Genomic DNA, 23599 nt, shown 5'->3' with positions numbered 1-23599 from the left:
TTATCAGCAAATTTGACCATGTTTTCTTATCTTTAAGAACCATTTGCATTTCTTTCTCTGTGAACTGTCTGACTGTATTTCCAGCTTATTTTTCTCTTGACCAGGGGGATTTGTCCTCTCCCAAAATAATAGTGCTTTTTAACTAATTTAACAAATAGCCATTGGAGCGCTACTACACCAGGTACCATACTTGGTGCTGGGGGAGCAGAACTCTGTATAAATGTCAGAAAAGGCTCTTTGATGTGAACATCTGTTGAGTGTTAGATTTCATTCCTGTATGGCACTGTGTCTTAAGCAGATCTCATTGAAGCACCCAATTAAATGTTATAAAAGTCAGTACTGAATTAAAGAGCATCCTTGTTCGGAGAAAGTCAGCACTTGTTACACATTTTGAGGAATCAGAGATCTCCCGTGAGGCAGGCTGGAGCCCTAGGACCACATGGTTTACTAATGTTATGTTTTGCCACAAGATTGTTTTAAAAAGTCAAAATTTCTGGACTTTGGGGGAAAAAAATCAGGGGATATACAAGTACTAGTTTTCGTCCCTGCTTGGTTGCTTTCCCTGGACAGGGCAGTACTCTCTCCATTACACCCTGGTTCCCTTCACTGCTTAGCATCTGATACCTGTGCACCCAGGGCAGGAGCCACGGGCGCAGGTGGCTAAGAACACTTGAAATGTGGCTAGGCCAACCTGGGAGGTAATGTTTTACCTCATAAGGATACTAGAATGTTTAAAATGAAATATGTAGCTCTCATTTTATTTCTACTGGACAGTGCTGCCTTATCCTCTTCTTGCTTCAATTAATTTTTTTGCCTGGTTTTTGTGGACACTAGAACTTTTTTTTTTTTTTTAAGATTTTTATTTACCACAAGTAGGCAGAGAGGCAGGCAGAGAGAGCAGGCTCCCCGAGGAGCAGAGAGCCTGATGTGGGGCTCGATCCCAGGACCCTGAGATCATGAGCTGAGCTGAAGGCAGAGGCTTTAACCCACTGAGCCACCCAGATGCCCCAACACTGGAGCTTTTTAACTGTAGCCCTTAGTTTAAAATATGCGACGGAAATGTCCACGTTCATGCTGTTTTGCAGATGGTTGGCTTTCTAGGCCTCTGAAGGTTGTGGAAGTCATAGTATCTGCTGACTCTTGCTCTGCCCCAGAGGAGTGAGGTTGAGAACCTGCTAGGGGTATTTGGATCTCTAACCCAGAGGTGATTCAGAATCTTGGTTGTTGAGCACTGTCGTTCAGATACTTAAAAAAAAATAATTTTATTGAGGTACACTTGACATAGGGTCCATATCTCATGTAGACTGCTTGCCTCTGCTGTCACAGTTCACATCACCGTGCATCTCGCTGGTCTCTGAAAGCTCCTTTTTTCCCCTTCAGAACAGTCTGCTCCTCCTGAAGCTGCTGTAGTCTTATTTCTGACCTGATCATTTAGTTCAAGCGTGTTTGTAATATTAACTCCAATTTTGTGTCTTTTTTAATGTTTTTCTTGATAATACTCTAGTTGTTGACACTCTTGAGAGTAGCTTAACTTAATAGGATAGCTCGTTTGTTTTTTTAGTGAATATCCTTAGGTGAAGTTTCTTTATTTTTATCTTGTCATTTTGTAAACTTGTTCTATTGGAAATGTGTGTTTTCCCCTTCTCCATCAAGGAGCTATTATGTCCTGAGGGTTTTTTTTTTTTTTTTCCCTAATTTCTTTTATTCACATGCATCCATTTTTGTTTTACTCTTTAGATTATGCTGGCACTGGTTTATTTTGATGCTGTTTGCTGCTCCTTAAGTAGAGATTAAGCCGTCCATTGTGAAATCTTCTATGGTGAAATGATCCTGAAATGTCCTACAGGCTGGTTTCAGTGACTCACAGTTTTTCTGCCCCCCCCCCCCCCCCGCTCCCCCACTGCCTGGAGAAAGCGGCTCAGTAACTACTGCTTCTGTTCCCAGGGCCTGCCTGTCGAGGCAGCTCTTTAAATTCTCCTTGAATGTGACTTTTCATCCCTGTCTTACAGGCCAAACTTCCTGAGTTGCAGCCGTTCCCTTCTCCAGATGGTGACACTGTGACCCAGCATGAGGAACTGGTCTGGATGCCTGGAGTTAATGACTGTGACCTCCTCATGTACTTGAGGGCAGCAAGGTAATAGGAATTCTCCGCATTCTGCCCTCTGAATTAGGCCATCTGGATTGATTAGGAGGCAATAAACTTTCTCCTATCCCCTGAAATTTTATTTATACATCAAACATTCTCTCACTTTATGTTTTGTTATACGCTCTGTAATCCGTGCTCTGATTTTTCTTGCCAGAGAAAAAGTTTACCGTGATAAAGTCACTTTTTGCCCCGTCTCAATCTTTGCCCCATATCAGATTTTAGAACTCTTCAGAAGGGAAGCATCTTAAGCCATACATGCGATTATCAACACTTCTAAATACAAGTTGAGTAATTGGGTCATTTAGCCCATTTTAAAATCCCTTTACAGCTTTCTCTACTTGAGGCTGTTCGTTGATGGCTGACCCAAGCTTGGTGTTTTTGTGGCTTACCTACATGCGGACTTGCTAACCTATGAATGCCTAAAATATAAAAGATAAGTTTAAATCTGGCCCTGCATGTCACAGTGCGGGCTGAGAGCGAGCCTTCCTTCCTCTGCAGTGGTCTCTGGAATTCACCGCAGTATCAGCGGTGGGTGCTGGGGCACGCCGGTAGCCGCGTTCCAATCCTTCGGTCAGCTGCGCTGTGCCAGCAGAGAGGCCCGCAGCAGAGGCGAGGCTGCCTCAGGGCGGTGTGTGAGTGGCCACTAAGAATTCTTCTCCTTCCCTTTCCTGCTTTTAACTCCACTAAAGTTAGTGGATGTATAGCATGAAAGGAATTAAGCAAGGTTTCAGAGGATTTAATTTTTTTTTTTTTCCAAAAGATCTTTCTTTCAGAATGATTATCATCTGAGTATTGGTAAAGTGCGGGAAGAAGTAACACAAGTGGACTGAAGTAGACGAAGCACTTTCGTTTGTGATTGAGTGAAGAGTGAAATGTAGAAGATCTTAACTTTTTTTTTTTTTGAGAGAGGGAGAGACTCTTAAGCAGGCTCCACACCCAGCTCTTATCACCCTGAGATAATGACCTGAGCCAAAAAAATCCAGAGTCATGCTTAGGGACGCCTGGGTGGCCTGGTGTACAAGTGTCTGCCTGCGGCTCAAGTCATGATCCTGAAGTCCTGGGATCGAGTCTGGCCTCAGATTCCTTGCTCCGTGGGTGGTAGCCTGCACCTCCCTCTGCCGGCTGCTCCTCTTGCTTGTTCTCTTTCTCTGATAAATAAATAAGTAAAATCTTTAAAAAAAAAAAAAGGAAGTCAGACGCTTAACTGACTGAGCCACACAGGTGCCCCTAAAAGTTTTTTTTTTTTTTTTTAAGATTTTATTTATTTATTTAGAAAGTAAGGGTGAATGTCCAGGTGAGGGGAGGGGCAGAGGGAAAGAGAGAGACTCTCAGGCAGACTGTGCTCAGTGTGGAGCCAGGGCTCAATCTCAAGACCCTGAGATCATGATCTGAGCAGAAACCAAGAGTCGGCTGCTTGGCCCACTGAGCCTCCCAGGTTCCCTAAAAACCGTTTTCTGTTTTAGAAAAGCAGAAATAAGACCGAGAACTCTAGCTTATCATGCCTGTAGTAATGGAATTTGGTTTGGGCTGAAAATGCACTCTGAAAACTGAGGGTTATAGTTTCTTTGCTGATGTTTCCCTTCCTGTCTTCCAAGGAGCATGGCCGCGTTCGCAGGGATGTGTGATGGAGGCTCCACGGAGGATGGCTGCGTCGCGGCGTCCCGGGATGACACCACCCTCAATGCACTGAACACAGTGAGTCTTTAGAAGTTGCCCTGAGTGGGAACAAAGTTCTTTTTCCTTTGTGCTGGCTGTAGGGAGTATGCGATGAGTATGAAATTGGAGGAGACTGGAATCTTAGGAATGAGTACTGTGGTATAGCGCTGGGATTGAAAGATGGGTTGTGGTCTTGGCTTTGGGCCCCATGACCTTGATCCAGTGATGTGGCGCCTCTAGGTTCATTTCCTCACCGTCCCTCAGGATTGTGTTGAGCCTCAAATAAAAGCCTGATGCTAGTGGTACTTCACCCTAGGTCCCACAAAGCTGACCACTGTTACCGGATTATTTTATTTAATCCTCACAGTGTCCCTCTGAAGTAGGTTTTATTATTATCACCGCTGTAGACATGAGGAAATAACTTTGGAGCGATTAAGTCACAAGCCAAGGTAATACACTCAAGATGTGAATCTAGAGGCCATACTTTTTGCCTTCTTCTCTGTCTCTGAGAATGTGTGTGGGAATAGAGAAGAAGTCAGACTTCCTGGAGTAATGTAAATATTGGAGCCATGTAAATATTTCACATGATTATACGACTAAAGTAAGTTTTAAAAATAATAGTCCTTCAAATAATCTAAGTGAGCCTAATGATACTGAGTTGGTTGTGTGGGATCCTTCAGGACTACTCATCTGCTCTAATCCTGTAACAGCACAGCTCTCAGAGGAGCAAAACTCAAATTGCTATAAATAGTACAAGCACTGAAACCAGTTTACTTTTTTTGGACATTTTGCGCCCCCCCCCCTTTTTAAAAAATATTTATTTATTTATTTGACACAGAGAGAGATCACAAGTAGACAGAGCATCAGGCAGAGTAAGAGGGGGAAGCAGGCTCCCCGCTGAGCAGAGAGCCCGACGTGGGGCTCAATCCCAGGACCCTGAGATCCCAGGACCCAAGCTGAAGGCAGAGGCTTAACCCACTGAGTCACCCAGGTGCCCCATGGACATTCCTTTTTGACATTAAAATACATCCTGTTAGGGCTGTTTAGGAAAAGTAATCGTATTTTAAAGTTTATTGAAATAATTCTTCTCTGAGTGGTTACTAATGTGAAATCATCAAATCTGATGAAGTAATAATGGGTTTCTATGCATTACTGAGGTACTCATAAAGTTACATATATTTACATAGGATACTGAGCACAAGGCTGAGGAATTCCTGGTAACTAACTGAATGTAAATTAAGCCCCCTTTTCGTTTTTCATTTTTCTTGAGAGGTGACTGTAGTTGAAAGGGACTTTTGAGATCATCTGTTCAGTCTCTAAGTAGATTAGATTCTAAGGCTCAGAAAGGCCAGATGATTATTAAATGCCAACAATCCAAAAAGTTCATAATAGAGCACAGAATATAATCTAGATTCCCAACTTAGGGACTTTTCTACTCTCCAGCTTGCTTTCAGGGAAGCATGTGGATATGGCTGATTTGTATTCCTGGTCTAATTGTGTTTCCTGAGTATTACATGACATGATAATAGTCTTTTATGTGTTAGAGATTGAATGATCTTGTTGGGATTGGGCCATGTGTTAAATAACTGAATGATTTTTTAATATTCGCATGGATTTACTTCTTACTTTCTCACCTCTTCCATACTTAGGGTTTTTGTTTTTATAAGGGGGTCTTTTAAAAAATTAAAAAAAATTTTTTAAAGATTTTATTTATTTGACACAGAGAGAGAGAGACAATGAGAGAAGGGACACAAGGAGGGGGAGTGGGAGAGGGAAAAGCAGACTCCCTGCTGAGCAGGGAGTCCAATGTGGGGCTCGATCCCAGGACCCTGGGTTCATGACCTGAGCCGAAGGCGGATACTTAACAATTGAGCCACCCACACGCCCTTTTATAAGGGGCCTTTATTCTGAGTATACGTGATAGAGCCAGAAGGGTTCTGTGAGAGTATTTTATCAGTGAGGAATCAGACTCAAATCGATGAATCTGTAGACAGTGGGAACAGTGTGAGTGGTGTGAATGTCTGTGAATTCAAAATACCCTAAGTAGCGTGTTTAGTCAGAGTAACTCTTTGATATGAGCTTGTCTTCTGTGGAGTTTTTTGCATAAAAGCTTTATGAAAAAATTTCCCCTTTCACGACCATGCTGATCACTTGAATTTTTAAATAATGAAGATGTTGCCATATTTAATTAAATGTCTATTTTTGGCACTTGACTGAACTGATCTGATTGATCTGTTCTCTTTCTTATTTCAACCCTTGTAAGGAATCTGCACAACATACTTCTATACAGAAATAATTTGGGCTATTTTTGCCCATGGTCCTTTGTAGCAAGTTCCTTCTGAAGTTTTCTTAAGCATTGCTAGAGGGCTTTGGTTTTATGAGTTTTTATTTCTGTGAAGCTGCCTTCCCATCATTTGAAATTTTCCTGTCTAGGCGCGTCCAAAAATGGCTCAAGTGTCTTGGGTTATGCAATCCGAGTGCATTTAGCAACCAAAGGACTGAGTTGTGTATACATTTTGTGTTGAATGGAAAAGTTTAGTGGCTGTTTTTAATTTTTCTACTTCATTGTTTTACTGGCTCACAGAGATTTAGTTGTAGGTACTTTCTTAATGAAAAGTGAAGTGAATTGAAAAATCTTACAAGAAGTTAATGTTTATTTCAAATTCCTTGGAGTAATGGTGGTTTTGAGCTGTGTTAAGTAATAAGTTTAAAAGATAAGCGCGTTGTCATGTGAGAAGTATTTATTTTTTTTTGTAGAGTCAAAACAAGGTTAGGCATTTCTCTAAACCTATGTCTATCTCCTGTTTCTCAGGACGGTACAGAAATTTAAAGTGTATGAAATTCTACAGTACAGCCACATTACAGTGTTTAACATCTGAGTAGGACTATTGAATTTAAATGCATGTAAATAAATATTTTGATCTTTAAAACAGCCATCTCTAATTGAAATTTTTGAGCTGTTAAATCTTAATGACAATTACAGGGACCTATTTTTGAATAGAAGCTCTTCTACATTATTCTTTTTGACTCAATTTTTCCTTCATTATTCACAAATGATATTTTTAGTGTGTAAGTTTTCAAACAACATATGGGCTATAATTTATGTAGAGTAAGCTCTGATTTAAAGTATATACAGTTTGATGGTTTTTTTCAGATGTATATATCAATGAAACTACTACAGTGATCAAAATACAAAACATTTCCAAATTCCTCAGTTTCCTCATGCAGTTTTTTAATGCTTTGCTGCTTCTCACCTCAGACAACCATTGGTATGTTTTTTCACCTCATGGACTGGTTTTCATTTTCTAGAATGTTGTATGAGTGGAATATCTTATGTAAACTTCTGGGTCTGGCTTTTTTCAATGTAATAATTTTGACATAGATTTCTGCTGTTGCATTATCAATAGTCCCTTTTTATTGCTGAGTAGAATGATAGTGTATGGATATTCACAGTATTCAATTCATTCACCTGGTGATGGATACTTGTGATGTTTCCAGGCTTTTGGCCATTATGATAAAGATGTTATGAACATTGTTATTCAGTCTGTGTGAGATGTGTATTTTCACTGCTCTTGAGTAAATACACCCAAGGAGTGAAATGGCAAGACTGTATGTGTGCAGGTAGCTTTTTAAGAAACTGTCAAACACATTTCTAAGTGGCCATACCATTTTACATTTCCATTCATAGTGTGTTAGAATTTCAGTTCTTCAGCATCCTTAACAAGACTTGGGGTGTCAGTCTTTTTCATTAATGATTCTAATGGAGGTGTAGTGGTATCTCATTGAGATTTCTTTGTTGACATTTGACATTACTAATGATGTCTGTCTGTGTCTCATTCAGTGAGGTTTTACTTTGAATTTCCTGACTGTCATATTGAACATCTTTTCATGTCTTGTTGCCTATTTGTATGTCTTCTTTTGTAAAGGATCTTTTGCCCAATTTAAAAAATTGGATTGTTTTTAATATAATTACTTAGTTGTAAGAGTTGTTTTTATATCGCAGATACAGTTCCTTTGATACATGCATTTACAAGTATTTCCTCCCATCCCATGACTGTCTTCTGTAAAGGTGTGTTTTAGAGAACAAAATGTTTAACTTTCCTTAAGTTATCATCTTCCTTTTGTGAAAGTTCCTTTGATCTCCTCATGATAACAGAGGAGCTTTCTGTGCTTTCTTGATGTTTTCGTTCTTGCCTTCAGGTCTGTGATCTTTCCAATTAATTTTGTATGTGATATGAGAGAGATGGAAGTTCATTCTTTTTCTACACAGGTGCCAGTTGTTGGAGCAACATAGACTTTTTCATTTCATTGCCTTGATACCTTTATTGAACATCAGCTGCTGTATAAGCGTATAGCAGTTTGAATCTTTTTCTGGATTCTCTTCTGTTTCACTAATGTAATATCTGCCTTTTCACCCGTACCTCAGTATTTTGAGTACTGTAACTTTGTTTTTGTTGTAGTTGTTTTTGAGAGAGAGAGAGAGAGAGAGAGAGAGAGAGAGAGAGCGCGCGCGCATATACCAAAGGGTGGCCTGTGCTGGTGACCTGGTGACCGGTGGGAAGGGTGCGGGAAGGGGCCAAGGGAGGGGGAGAATCCCAAGCAGGCTCCCTGCCAGGCTCCTCTCAACCCTGAGATCATGACCTGAGCCAAAATTAGGAGTCTGGTGCTCTATCAGCAGAGCCACCCAGGTGCCCCTTGAAGAGTGTAGCTTTATTGGAACTCAGGCAGTCTAAGTCTTCCTACTTTTTACTTTTTTTTTTTTTTTTTAAGATTGTTTTGGCTGTTTTAGTTCATTTGCATTTCCATATAAATTTTAGAATCAGCTTGCCGTTTTCTGTTTTTAAAAAGGCTTGATGGTATTTTCATTGGGATTGCATTGAACCTATGGATCAAGTTAGGAAGAATTGACATCTTAATATTGAATCCAGAACACGATACATATCTGCATTTTAAAAATTTTTTTGTTTATTTAAGTAATCTCAGGGCACCTGGGTGGCTCTTCAGTTAAGCACCTGACTCTTGATTTCTGCTCAGGTCTCAGGGTCATGAAATGGAGTCGTGCTGTTGGGCTCCATGCTGGGTGTGGAGTCTCAAGATTCTCTCTCTCCACGCCCTGCCCCCTCTCTCCCTCTCTTTAAAAACAAAAAACAAAACAAAACCTCTACATCCAGCAGGGGGCTCAAATTCACAACCCTGAGTTCAAGAGTTGAGCCCGCCAGGCACCCCACATACCTTCATTTTTAAAAGAGGTCTCACTAATTTTTTTTAGTAGTAAGATTTTACAGTTTTCAGTGTACAGGTCATACATATATTTTGTTAAATAAGCACTGTTTGAAAATTCGATTGTTAACAAAATTACAGTTTTATTTATTTACTTTTATTTTATTAAAAGATTATTTATTTATTTTGATGGGGCATGAACAGAGGGAGCAGCAGAGGGACAGATTCCCTGCTGAGTGGGGAGCCCAACACCGGGCTTGATCCCAGGACTCTGAGATCACAACCTGAGACAAAGTCAGACGTTTACCAACTGAGCCACCCAGGCGCCCCTAAAATTACATTTTTAATTTCAACTCCTAAGTATCCATTAATAGGATAGAAATGCAAACACTTTTAATGTGCTCTGTGAAGAACAGGAAATACCTGTTCTTCCTGCTAATTTCTAGTAGCTTTCTTAGGATTTGTGTGCACAATAATGTAATCTGCAAATAAAGGCAATTTTACCTCTTTCTTTCTGATTTATGCATTTTGTGTCTTTCTTGTTGCTTGGACCTGTAGTAGAGCGTTGAATGGAAACAGTGAGAGTAGACATCTTTGTCTTATATCTCATTTCAGGGTGAATACATTCACTGATAGGTGCAGTGTAGGGTAGTGTTGTTAGTCAAGTTGAGAATGTTCTCCTTTATATCAAAGTTTACTTTTTATCTTTTTTTTTTTTAAAAGATTTTATTTATTTATTTGACAGAGAGAGATGACAAGTAGGCAGAGAGGCAGGCAGAGAGAGAGAGGAGGAAGCAGGCTCCCTGCTGAGCAGAGAGCCCGATGCAGAACTCGATCCCAGGACCCTGAGATCATGACCTGAGCCGAAGGCAGCGGCTTAACCCACTGAGCCAGCCACCCAGGCACCCCTACTTTTTATCTTGAATGGGCATTTTAACTTTGTCAGATGCCATTTTTTTGTGTAACTAATGAGATGATCATATGCTTGTTATACTGTATTTCGTTAATTTGGTGAATTATATTGATTAATTTCAAATGTTAAAGCAAGTATGGATTCTTAGGATATATTCTACGTAGTCATTATGTTCTGTTGGATTCAATATGCTTGTATTTTGTTAAGAACTTTTACGTTTGCATTCATGAAGGATCTTGAACTGTAGTCTTCTTTCTTTGTAAATATTTTTTAAAGATTTTATTTATTTGAAAGTGAGAGCAAGGGAGAGAGGGAGAATACAAGGTGGGGGGGTGGGGAGAGTGACAGAGGGAGAGGAAGAAGCAGACTTCCCGCTGAGCAGAGAGCCCAGTGCAGGGCTCAGTCCCAGGACCCTGGGACCGTGACCTGAGCTGAAGACAGATGCTTCACCAACTGAGCCACCCAGGTGCCCTGTAAATAAATAAACCTTAAAAAAAAGAGTTTGTAAAGGACTAGGGTGTGTGGGGGGTTGGGGATGTGTGTGTGTATGTATGTATTCATTGTTAAATATTTGATAGATTTCACAGTGAAACCATCTGGGACCATATTTTTTAATGAAAAGCTTAAAATTACAAATAGAGATTTTTCTATTTGTATATATAATAATATGAAGATATATCTATAATTCTTCATGTGTGAATATTGGTAATCTGCTGATCTGTGATTTTATTTTGTTTTTTTAAAGATTTTATTTATTTATTTGACAGACAGAGATCACAAGTAGGCAGAGGGGCAGGCAGAAGGGGGTGGAGGAATCAGGCTCCCTGCTGAGCAGAGAGCCCGATGCGGGGCTCAATCCCAGGACTCTGGGATCATGACCTGAGCCGAAGGCAGAGGCATAACCCACTGAGCCACCCAGGCACCTCTGATCTGTGATTTTAAACTTCCTGTCCATTTCATCGAGGTTATCAGATTTATAGATTGTCCTGTTGTTTTTTTTAACATCTAAAGGATTTGTAATTTTGACCCTTCTATCGTTCCTAACATTGGTGATTTGTATCTTATCAATTAGTCTAAATAGGTCTATAAACATTATTATCTCAGATAGCTAACATTTGGTTTTGTTGATTTTTTTTTGTTTTCTTTTTTATTATTATTTTAAAAAATTTATTTATTAGAGAGCATGCATGCCCCAATGCATGGAGGAGAGGTGCAGAGGGAGAGGGAGAGACCGTCTTAAGCAGACTCTGCACTGAGCACAGAGCCTGACTTGGGGCTTGATACCATGACCCTGAGATCACGACCTGAGCCTAAACCAAGAGTCTGACTGGGCCAAGAGTCGTAACTGACTGGGCCACCCAGGTGCCCCTGATTTTCTGTTTTCAGTCTCTTTTATCTCAAATCTTATTTTTCTTTTTATTTTGGGTTAACTTGACCATTTTCCCCCTACTTTCCAAAAGTGGGAACTTAGATAACGGATTTTTATCACAAATTTTGATTTGCTGTTCTTTCATTATCATTGTGTTAAAAATATTTTTTGAAATTTCTTTTACCTATGTCTAGTATTAATTTTGCTTAATTGCCAGATAATTGAGATCTCTCTTGTGTACAGTCTCTGTCCCTCCCCTACCCTTTTGTTTTGGAATGATACTGATTTTTCATTTAGTTCTGTTGTGGTCAGAGAGAGTACCCAGTAAGATTCCAGTTTTTTGAAATCTGTTGAGATTTGTTTCTTGGCTCAGCATGTGGTTCATCTTGGTGAGTGTTCCATGTGCATTCGTATTGAGTTTATATTCAGCAGTTACAGAATGTACTGTTGAATAATTTTTGGTTTCTTTAAAGTGGTCATTATTATTACTTAGATCTTCATATGCCCTACTGTTTTTTTTATCTAGTTGTATTGTCGGTTGCTGAGAGAGTTGTACTAAAAGTCTTCAGCTGTAATTGTGGATTTGGGTATTCCCCATTTTGGTTTTGTTTGCTTTTGCTTGATATATTTGGCATTTGTATCATTAGGCTCATGCACGTAATATTTACCTTTCTCTGTATGTGTGTGTATATATATATGTGTGTGTGTGTGTGCATATATATATATATATATATATTTTTTTTTTTTTTTAAGAGAGAGAGAGAGAGGGAGGGGGAAGCAGGCTCACTGCTGAGCAGCGAGCCCGATGCGGGACTTGATCCCAGGACCCTGAGATCATGACCTGAGCCCTAGGCAGTGGCTTTAACCCACTGAGCCACCCAGTCGCCCCACCTTTCTCTGTATATTAGCTCTTTTCCCTTTTTGGAGTGATTCTTTCCTTGTCTTGAACTATGTGTTGTTTGATACTAATATATACAACTACTCTAGCTTTCTTGTGCTTGTTCACATGACAAATCTTTCAGCTTCTTACTTTGAATCTTGCTTTTTCTTTGTATTTAAAGAACATCTCTTATGTTCTTCAGTTCTTTAGTTGTTTCTGACTTTTTAGTCTGGCAAGCCCTACCTTTTATATGGAGTCTCTTATTTGTTTTTAAAGATTTTATTTATTTAATTAATTGACAGAGAGAGAGAGAGAGAGAGAACAAGCAGGGGAAGTGGGAGAGGGAGAAGCAGGCTTCCCACTGAACAGGGAGCCCGATGCAGGATCCCAGGGTCCTGGGATCATGACCTGAGCCGACAGCAGAGGCCTTAACCCACTAAGCCACCCAGGTGCCTCTGAAGGCAGATTCATAATGGCTGAGCCACCCATTCTTTGGAGTTGTTTGGAGTGCTAGTCCATTTTAATCTACTGTAGGTGGTCCTTGTGTTGTATAATACTTGAGTGACATGTGTACATTTTCACTAGTATAGCTCATGTTGGAGAACTACAGTAGCAAGTGATGTAGCTTACTGTCATGGCCACAAGACTGACTACTTGAGGTCCAGTGGTGAACCTGCAGAATAGTTAGAGACACAGTTATATCATTTATGTTAAAAATATATTTATCTTTTTACTTCATAAGGAAAAAAAGCAAAGCAAAACAACAACAACAAAAAACTTATATTGGTGTAGAGGAAGATGATGTGATAAACGTGTTGACCTCTCAGTGGAAGAAGATGGTGTTCTTGGTGACGGGTGTGCACTCTTTAATGTATGTTGGCAAAGATATGTTATATTTTACTATTTCAATTGTGAACACCTATTAATATAAAATTATTCTATTTGTAATTTTATAATATATTAAATAATATATGATAATATGACAAAGCAGTGGTGCTTCCTCTAGAAGATCTTAGATAGAAATGTTTCTGTGTGTACTGTTCAGGCATGTGTTTCTTCATATACAGTTTCTGCAAGGTTCATCTGTGTACTTTCAGTTAACATACAATTTGTAAACATAATGCTCTAGAACACAGAGATGGCCTGGGGGTGTCTGGGTAGCTCAGTCAGTTAAGCATCTGACTTCAGCTCGGGTCATGATCCCAGGGTACTGGAATTGAGCCCCACGGTGGGCTCCCTGCCTGGCTGGGAATCTGCTTCTCCCTCTCTCTCTGCCTGCCTCTCTGCCTGCTTGTACTCTCTCTCTCTCTCAAATAAATAAACAGAATCATTTTAAAGAAGAAACCATGGGGATGCCCTATGTTATCCAAATGGCATTCAGCTATCTTTAGTGCTTGCATTTATTTGGCCTTTTACAAAATCCATCTTTATAGTTATGCTTAGAAACTGTAACAGAGTTCTGTAGTTTGAGACTATGGTTTTCTAGAAAATGCCATGCTGACTTGTTTTTATTAAGTTGATACTAGATTTCATTCTGTGGGCTTAGGTATCTTTCCCATTTCCTAATAAAATTCAAATTCTTTTGGTTTCTCTTTCTCTGAACTTATTTGCATTTTTATGTTTACTTTCTCTCACTAAAACTAAACATATATATGCTCACTATATATAAGTAAAATTTATAAGGCAGCAAAGATTTCACTTCTCTCTGGACAGTTTTATTCCTTGAGATATGGATGGCTTTTAGGTATTTGGATTAAGCTTTTTACATATTCAAGAGAGTATATATTTGTTTGTTTGCTTATTTATGCACATCCACATCTCCTTCAACAAAGGATGCAAGGCTTCCAATAGCTTCATAGTTAGATAAATAATCACTATTTGCTAACAGTTGGGTATTAATTCATCTGTGTTTTCTGAGGCGTAGCCCAATGCCTAGTACCTAGTAGAGAGGCACTAAGTATTTGCTGAGTGATTGACATCAGGTTCAAGCCCAGATCACATTTGATCACCCAGAACTTGGTATTATAAGGCTGGCATAGCAGAGTGTGCTGATTAGCCCACTCTCAGGGTCATGTTCATCTTTCTCTCTTTTATTATAAAAAAAATTAAGTCTATAGAATTTTTCTCAGAGGTATTCTATTTGTTCATCATAAATGGTCTTCACTAAAGCATCTGGCTCTGAGTTAGTTTTGCAGTACTTACGACTTAAATGAATGTTTTGTATTTTCTATCTCCCAAATAAGGCATTACTGGGAAGCCCTTTTATTACAGCTTGTCTAAAGCTTATGATCAGGATTCTTGTGTTCATGCTACACTCACACCCTTAATTAAATTATTTTCTTTTTTTTAAGATTTTATTTATTTATTAGAGAATGAGAGAGCGGGGGAAAGCAGGTGTGTGCACACACGAGTTGGGGGAAGGGGAAGGGGTAGAGGCCGAGGTAAAACCAGGCTCTCCAGTGAGCAGGGAGCCTGATGTGGGGCTTGATCCTAGGACCTAGGACCCTGGGATCATGACCTGAGCTGATGGCTGATGTTTAATCCACTGAGCTACCCAGGCACCCCCTTACTTAAATTCTTTTTACCATTCTCCATTCAGATTAGTCATTATGAAACAGAATGGTGGGTTTTTTCCTCTAAGATTTTGAACTGTTGTTGAAAAGAGAAATGGGAAAAGTTTATATGCTGTGTGATTTCTTATGGAAATGCATTAAATTTCAGAACAGTACCCTATGTAAATCAGCCTTGGCAAACACCTCTGCTAGTATTTTATTTATATTATATCAAGATATTGGCGTATACAGCATATGACATTGTTAATTATAGCATAAGTAAAGATGCAGTGGTTTTCTGGTATAACCAAGTCCTTTTCAACGATTATCAGCATAATATATAAAGTTGAAGTTTTATTTATTATACTTCGATCAGTTAGAAACATTTTGAACTTTTGAAAATTGTTTCAGTGTTTAGAAATTTACCAATATGGCTCTCTTTGGGCTGAAAACTAAATAAGTTCACTTTGTTCAGAAGTTCTAGGCAGGGACGCCTGGGTGGCTCATTTGGCTGAGTGTCTAACTCTTGGTTTTGGCCCAGGTCATGGTCTCAGGGTCCTGAGATCAAGACCCCCATTGGGCTCCACACTTAGTGTGGGGTGTGCTTGAGATTCCATCCCGTTCCCTCTCCCTCCTTGTCTGCCCCTCTTCCTACTCTCACATTCTCTGTCTCTGTCTCTCAAATAAAAAAGAATAAAAAAATAAAATCTGAAAAAAAAACAAAACAAAAAACCCCAAAAGTTCCAGGCAACGACACTTTCACAGATTGCATGATTTATTCTTTTCGTCTCATTTGGATGAAGATGACTTTTTAATTTAATGCTTTGATGTTTTGTTCCTTTGTAGGTGATCTGTACCTTTAGTTGAAGTTTAACATTATGCCCTGCTCTGTTCTTTTACTAAGTACAACAGAGAGCATTCTCAGAGCTCCTCAGGGGTGGATGGGGAGATAGAAGGCCATCCATGTTACCCTCTGGTAATGGCACCTTTATGACTTAGTGCAGCAGTGATTTTGTATTTGATAGGTTTTTGGGTTTTTTTTTTAAAGATTTTGTTTATTTCTGAGCGAGAGAGAGAGTGCGTGTGCATGCACACACAGGTGGGGGATACAGAGGGAGAGGGAGAAGCAGACTCCCTGCTGAGCAGGGATCCTGACATGGGACCCCTAAGATCATGACCTGAGCCAAAGGCAGATGTTTAAGGGACTGAGCCACCCAGACGCCCCTGCTTTTGATAGTTTTAGTATATATGCTGCTGAAGCGAGCACTGTTTTTGATAGTTTTAACAGGAAAATATCAGTCTAAGTTCTTCTCACTTGTGTTCCTGATGCAGGTCTTCATGGTTGTGGCCCTGCTTGGCTTTTCCACATGAACCACTCTCAAGTTTCTTTAGCCACCTTTTTCCCCCTTTTTTTCCATTTTTCTTCTTTTTTCTAGAATAGCTGTATTGAGATACAATTCATACGTTTTCACCCATTTAAAGTGTCCCATTTAATGGCTTTTATAATATTCCCACATTTGTGCAGCTGTCACCACAGTCAATTGTATGATGTTTTTGTTATTCCAGAAAGAACCCTCTACCCATTAGCGTCACCCTTCAGGTCCCCCCTACTCCAGCCTTAGTAATTACTAGTCTGCCTTCCAGCTCTATGGACTTGCCTATTCTGGACATTTCATATACATGGGATCATAGAGTATATGGCCTCTTGTGACTGGCGTCTTTCACTGAGGGTAACATTTTTGAGTTGTGTAATATTGTTAAGCCATTTTATATTTCACAACCATTTTATTTCTGCTTCTGGTCAGCTTTGTCTGTGTTTTTAAAAATGCACCACCTTCGCTGAAGCAGCATTCCCCAATCTGATTGGCATAAGGTGACAAAGAAATACCACTTCAGCCTTCCTAAAAGCTCATCTTCCTGATGCAGTCTAAGCTTTTATGAGTGTGTACTTGTCACATTTTTTTGGTCTTTTTTTCATCTTGTGTTTTGTCATGTTTCATTCCATTTCTCTCTGTGTACTGGCCTTTGCTCCGCCATTTCTCTCCCACCCTCAGCATTTCAACTGATTTTTTGAACCAGGCACAGGACCTTAAGCTTATCACTGTTTTCATTCTATTGGATATCAGCTATTGGTCTGCTGCCTGATGTCATTTGTAACAAGAGCTATATTAATAACAACAAAATTAAAATGTGTTGATTGAGTACTTATATGCTTGTATGCCATATAGCAATTATATGCTATTATATGCTATATGCTTATTAGTTTTATGCTATATAGCATATATAATATATATATAGCACATATAATAATTCTGTGCTGTATAGCTAGTATGCTATATAGCAGTTATATACTACTCATTTTTATGAATGAATTCATTTAGTCTTCATAACATTCTTTTTTTTTAAGATGTATTTATTTATTTTAGAGAGAATAAGTAAGAGCGAGCAGAGGGAGGGGAAGAGGGAGAGGGAGAGAGAATCTCTAGCAGACTCCCCACCGAGCGCAGAGCCCAGTGTGGGGCTCCATCCCAGGACCCTGAGATCAGGACCTGAGTGGAAATCAATAGCTGGCTGTGTTACCGACTGAGTCCCCCAGGCGCCCCTTAATCTTCATAAAATTCTGTAGGTATGAATATCACTTATAGATTAATAAGCATACCCTGTCATGTATATACACATAATAATTTAAACTTGAGGAAAGAACAGAACTGAGCCCAGTGCCTTATAGCAGTCTTCTTGAAATGTCTGTCAATCTGCAGGTTTGGGGCTTTGCTCATTCATAGAAATTCCTCATGCTTGGAGTACCTGGGTGGCTCCTTCTGTTGAGTGTCTGACTCTTGGTCTCAGCTCAGTCTTGATCTCAAGGTTGTGAGTTTGGCCTCCGCATTGGGGTCCAGGTTGGGCTTGGAGCCTATTTTTAACAAAATAAATAAATAAACAATAAAGAAATCCTTCATGCTTTAGCCTCTTGGTGCATTTCCATCCTTTCTTCTAGACACTCAGCAGGGGCTGGGGAATTGAGTGGGCCTTTCCTTGTGTTTGGCAAGTTTAGAAAGTTCCTTTAAGAATTTAAGAAAGCTTCTTTCTCAAAGGATTTCTTTCTTCCATAGTGAAATGTTTTGAGAATTACGTGGTGTTTTGAAAAATGTCCGCTTAACATGAATCATAATTTTACCCATCGACAAACCTATATTAAGCATTCATATTAACACAGTAAGTATTTAGCCAATCAAGGTAAAAGCCCTTAGCCTTTTTACATTTAAGGAGAAGCTTTAGTAAAATCATTCATTTATTTATTCAGTAATAAACATTATTCAATTCCTGTTCTTTAGAAAGCCTTTATGCAAGGGTATTTGTTAAAAGTGTTGATAATCTAAGTAAGCATTTAATCTTAGAAAAAAGTAGGCCCCTGAGTTTTAAAAGGGCTCATATGTTACCATTAGTTCTAAAATATGCTACAGAATATTAAAGTTTATATTTGTGCTAGTGTGTATATTTCTTAAACTAGTTTTGAAATATACTTGGGAATACTTTTTTATAGCTCTCCTAGATAATTTTTTTACTTCCAGACTTTGAAAGTTCGTGTATTAGTTTCCTGTGGCTGATGTAACAAATCACCACAAACTTGCTGGCTTAAAACAACAGAAGTGCATTCTCTCCCAGTGCTAGAGGCTGGGAGTGTGACGTCGAGGTGTCCCCTGTGCCTTGCTCTCTCTGGCTCCTCAGAAGAATCCTTCTTCCAGCTTCCTGTGGCTGCTGCCATTCCTTCATTTGTGGCCACATCTCTTTCTGCCTTTATACTTGCCTTCCCCTCTGTGGGTCTACATTTTTTCTGTTCTTTTCCCACTGCTTCTCTTTCATAAAGATGTCTGTCCATTGGATATAGAGCCCACTTGAATAATCTGAATGATCTCCTCCTCTCAGAATCATTAATTTCATCCTATCTGCAAAGACCCTTTTCCCAATGAAGGTCTTATCTGTTCCAGAGATGTGAGGTGGGTATCTTCTGGGGCTCATTTTTCAGCCTGCCACAGTTGGACTTTACTATTATATTATAATGTGTCATTGAAATAAATTAGAGTACTTAATGTAAAAGCTTTTTGGTTAAGTATAAAAATATACTTAGTATATACTTAGTATGAAAATATTTCTAGTAGGGACTGTGATATTTCTGTATATCTGAGGATATTTGATTTACAGAGTAGTACAGTATTTGTGTGGTATATGGTACAGTGTCTCTGGTTTTCCTTTCACAAAGAACATATTTGGGTAATAGAGTTGTAACTACTGGATTAACTCTTCTGACCAGTGATTTTGGGGACTGTTTCTTCCTTGGCTGTACCTCAAGGCCACTGAGCTGGGCCCCCATGGAGCCTTTGGGGGCAAGTCTTATGTTGCTGACAGGTTGCCCTTGAAGCTGTTGCTCTTTTAAGTCTCTGCCTTCTCTTCTGGTTTCTGGTCTAGCCCTGAGCCCAGCCCTGCCAAATTCTGACAAACTACGTTGCCCTGGCCAGCTCTCTTACCCAGCAGGCTGACACTCCTCCATAGCCCATCAGTCACTGGGCTTCTAAGGTGATGGCACGGGACTTCCTGGCCTTGCTGGCCTGCCTTCCCCCTCCGTGTGCAGCAGTTGGTAAGCCATGTTGAGCTGTGTATTCCTGCTCAGCCCAGGACTCTGTGGGGTATCAGTTATCCAAGCATTTTTAAGAAGGTTGACTCTTCATTCCACCCCCCACCATCCCAAAATGAAATCTACATTTTCACGTGTTCTTAAATCAAGTCTGCCTTTACTTGCTACCTCTGAGTCCTCATTATGTGGCCATAACACAAAATTATGTGTGACTGTTAAGAGTTGTGACTTTCGGCTTGCATGATGAGTTGCAAGTTCTGTGGTCTTCCACAGTCAAGCTGTTTTCTACCACTGCTGCTTTGAAATCCTGCAGTCTCATCTGTTCTCCTGAGACCCTTTGTTTGGGAAAAGCAGAGTTTCAGAAGCTAGGTTTCTAAAGCCCGGACTGAGGGCCTTCTAGTTTCTCCAAGGCCGTTGCTTGAGAGCACTACTATAACTGCCTGGAGTTTTTTTGCTTCTCTCTTAGTCACTAGCTCTGCTCTTGGCTGAGGTTTCCAGATAAAAGAGCAGTCACTCAGAAGTGTCCCTACTGGGACACCTGGGTGGCTCAGTGGGTTAAGCCTCTGCCTTCAGCTCAGGTCATGATCTCAGGGTCGTGAGATCGAGCCCTGCATGGGGTTCTCTGCTCAGCGGGGAGCTTGCTCCACCCCCCCCCCACCTGCCTCTCTGCCTACTTGTGATATTTCTCTCTGTCAAGTAAATAAACAAAATCTTAAAAAAAAAGAAAGAAAGAGAAAGAAAGAAGTGTCCCTACTCTGGAGCCACACATGTTTCAGTGCATGCCTCTTTAATTTTCCTGGTTACATTAGTTATCATTGTGATCACAAAGAATAGGTGTACTGGTTTTTTGTTTTTGTTTTTGAAGATTTTATTTATTTAACAGAGAGAAAAGAGGAACACAAGCAGGGTGGGGGTGGGAGAGGGAGAAGCAGGCCTCCCGCTGAGCATGGAGCCCTACATGGGGCTCAGCCCCCAAACCTTGGTATCATGACCTGAGCTGAGGGCAGACACTTAACGACTGAGCAACCCAGGTGCCCCAGTGTACTGCTTTTTTAACACAACTTTAAAATTACTTGCTAAAAAGCACTGGGGTTAAGCTTTCTGAGCTTCATGGATTGGGAGCAGTCATTTCTGCACCTAAACTCAACTTAGTGGGAGTTCTAGCAATTTCTGTAAATGTTTTTTACTTAATACTTTGTAGCTGCTCTTGAAGGTTTTTGTTTGTTTGTGTGTTTTGTTTTTTAAGTAATCTCTATACCCAGTATGGGGTTTGAACTCACAGCCTTGAGATCAAGAGTCACATGGTCTAATGACTGAGTCAGCCAGACACCCTGGTCTTGAGGTTTTTGTTTTTATTCATTTTCTTAAACTTTCTGAAGGAATCTGGATAAAATTGACTCATAGCTATACTTTCTAGGTCAGTTTAGGCCTTTATCAGTGGGTTCACTAGTGCCTACGTTTCCATGAGATGGAAAAACTATGTTTTTTTCTGTTACCCTCTAGAGTAGAGCCTTACATACTGTTTTTCTGTATTCAAGGCTGTGAGAATGCTCAGGAGTAAATGAAAAAGTGTTTTAATTTCCACTTGTGGCCCTGAACCATTTCCGCATGTGCTCAGACATAGATCTTTCCGAACTGACACATTATCATTCAAAAAAACAGCATAAATGATCCAGATTCATGCATCCATCGGTAGTTTTTCTCTCTGTGGCCAGAGTTGTTCTCATTCTGTAGGGGATTGGTTTGCTCAGTGCTAAGGAGTCAGCCTTCCCTCAGGAACACAGGGCTTAGATCCACAACAGCCTTGCTTTCTTTATGGCCTTTAAATCTAATATTGTTCGTAATGGACCAATTATTTAATATTTAGCATGGATGCAGTCTAACTCAGGCTTTTTCTACCGTTATTATAATGGCTATAATTGCAAAAGGATGCTTTGGGGTAGGAGAAACTGCTAGATGCAATGCCATTTGATCTAAAAAGGTCACAGCAAAAGGGACATTTAAATTAAGTTATAAATTACAATTGAAGAACAATATTTTGATGTGTGAGACCAGAGATGTCAGAGCAGGGAGATGTAATTCATGGGTTCATTATAGAACAGAGGTGCCTGACAGCTGAGCCATGCCAGAAGGAAAATTTATTTGCAACATCACGCAGACCAAAAACGGCAGCTAAGATGAGAAGCCAGAGCAGAAATTTGAAGCCCTGTGGTAATACACAGAGTTTGTGCTAATACAACTGCCCAAGATCCTGTGATGCTTAATGATTGTTGTAGTATAAATGAGGTATTTGGACATGTGCTTTCTGTCTTATTTAAATTAAGACCCTGTCCTTGCTTTATAAAATAACATACTTTATAACTAGGTGTTAAGGTTGATTCTCACCTCTCTGTCCAATATACATATTTGCTGAAATTTCAGAACTATTAGGCAGCAGGGCTAAAGCTTAAAACTGGATCTCCATCCATGGCAGCTTTGAGGAAGGATGTAATTTAATGTTTATAGCAATCCATGAGAAGTTCAATCATGAGTTAATTAAACTGTAGGCAGTCATTAAGTATTATTTATTCTTTCGAAAAGCTTGCCAGTAAAGCACTTATATATATTAAATTATAGAAAGTAATAAGCAGGGAATGATTTGTCAGGCAGAGCGAGAGTACCACATTTAACTTGGGCAATTATGCAGCAATGTGTTTTTCTTCTTGGGGCATGATCCTTCCTTGCTGCTAGTCACAGAGAGGTCAGAAGCTGTAAGAAGCCCATGGCAGGTGTGTCGTCTCCAGCACTGTACAGCAGGTGCTCTGTTGAACTTGGGTCTGCTGAGCAGTCTTTGATAAGAGATGTGTGCCCGTGATGATGCCTCTGCACAGTTGATAGCCTTTTGACATTTCACGTATCTTGTCACATATCTCATTTCATACCTTCCATTGTCTTTTGACACAACTGTGGGAGAGTGGTGTGAGGCCCATTTGATAGATGAAAACCTCAGCTCAGCCAGTTTGTGACAAAACTGATAACAAGAATCTGTCTCCTTGCTCAGATCCTGTGCTGTGTTCACTAGGCATTGACAGAGACCTTAACAATGGGATGGCTTATATACAGGAGAGGCGGCTTGGGTGCCCATGGTTGTTGAGAGCTTTTTATGCAGCTGACCAAGTGCATCCAGTCACATGTGGTATCATAGTCTTTGGCTTTGTGTGGGGGTGTTATTGTTACAACAGAACCAAATCAGGAGCTTGTGTTACTCAGGCTGCCTTTGTTTTTAGCACCAAATCCCCCACGAGGTTGACTCTGCCAGTTCAGTCCTGACGGTCCTTGCTAGCACAGTGTCTGGCATAGGAGGTCCGTAGTAACTCTTGCTGAGACGGTGGAGCAGGAGCGTGTGGTGCATGCGGCCTGCCTCTGAGGCTAGGACGTCCCACTGGACCTCATGGGCCCGGGAAGCTGTGGTAGAGGAGCGCCGGACACCTGATAGGGGAACAATCCTGTTTGCTGTCTCACAGTGAACAAACCAAAAGTGAAGAACACAGCCTGAGGAGTCTGTGGTGCAAGCCCAGGGGACCAAAGGTGGAACTGGTGGAAAACAGCAAAGCAGGGATGGTTCCTTGATGGAATGACTTGAAAGGCTTGGAGATTGATGACATATCACCATTTTGTTATCACATTCCTAGCCTAGTGACCTGTGGTTTAGGGGAAGACAGATTTTGCTTGTGTAGAAGTGCAGACTTGCAGTTCAGTGATGTGGAAGCAAGAGATTTACAAGTATCTGCCTCCCTGCTCATTGGATTATACACCCCCATGCCCACCCCCACGCCCACCCCACCCTGGGATGATGAATCTGAAAACAGTGGTTTCAGCTGAATGATATCCTGCTTTAGTGGCTGGCAGGGTGATGGGGGGTGGTGTGAGATCTAAATGCTTCTCCCACCAATAGCTTGTAAACCTTGGCAGCTGGTTGAGTAATGATGTTGTATCTTGGTACCTTGTATTTTGTGATGATTTTTTCCTAGTCACTCCGGAATGGTACAGTTTGCTATACTCTACATTAAAATTACATTTAACCCCAGAATTTACTAGCCCTGCTTGGTTGCAAAGTGGACAGAAGAGTTTACTTATTTTCCTTTAATTGCTTTTCCAAGGCTGCAAAGTGAAGCTGTAAGACATTTGAGGGTTCCCCTCCCGACCCCCCGTCTTCATTGCAGTTTCCTTGAGCAGTCTTCTGCTTTATTCACA

The 23599-nt window shown here is 40.3% G+C and overlaps 1 protein-coding gene across 4 annotated transcripts in view; it reads left to right on the top strand.

The window, feature by feature from the left end:
• RERE (arginine-glutamic acid dipeptide repeats) overlaps nucleotides 1–23599 on the top strand; it is a 419097-nt gene that overhangs the window by 300958 nt on the left and 94540 nt on the right. For all 4 annotated transcript variants that reach the window (XM_059374870.1, XM_059374869.1, XM_059374868.1 and 1 more), the window contains 2 exons: nucleotides 2010–2134; nucleotides 3742–3841. In XM_059374870.1, the coding sequence (XP_059230853.1) occupies nucleotides 2010–2134; nucleotides 3742–3841 (225 nt within the window). The remainder of the gene's footprint in view (nucleotides 1–2009; nucleotides 2135–3741; nucleotides 3842–23599) is intronic.

Source organism: Mustela nigripes, chromosome 14, assembly GCF_022355385.1.
Source record: "Mustela nigripes isolate SB6536 chromosome 14, MUSNIG.SB6536, whole genome shotgun sequence".
In the NCBI taxonomy this organism is placed as follows: domain Eukaryota; kingdom Metazoa; phylum Chordata; class Mammalia; order Carnivora; family Mustelidae; genus Mustela; species Mustela nigripes.
This window is presented reverse-complemented; position numbering and strand designations above follow the sequence as displayed.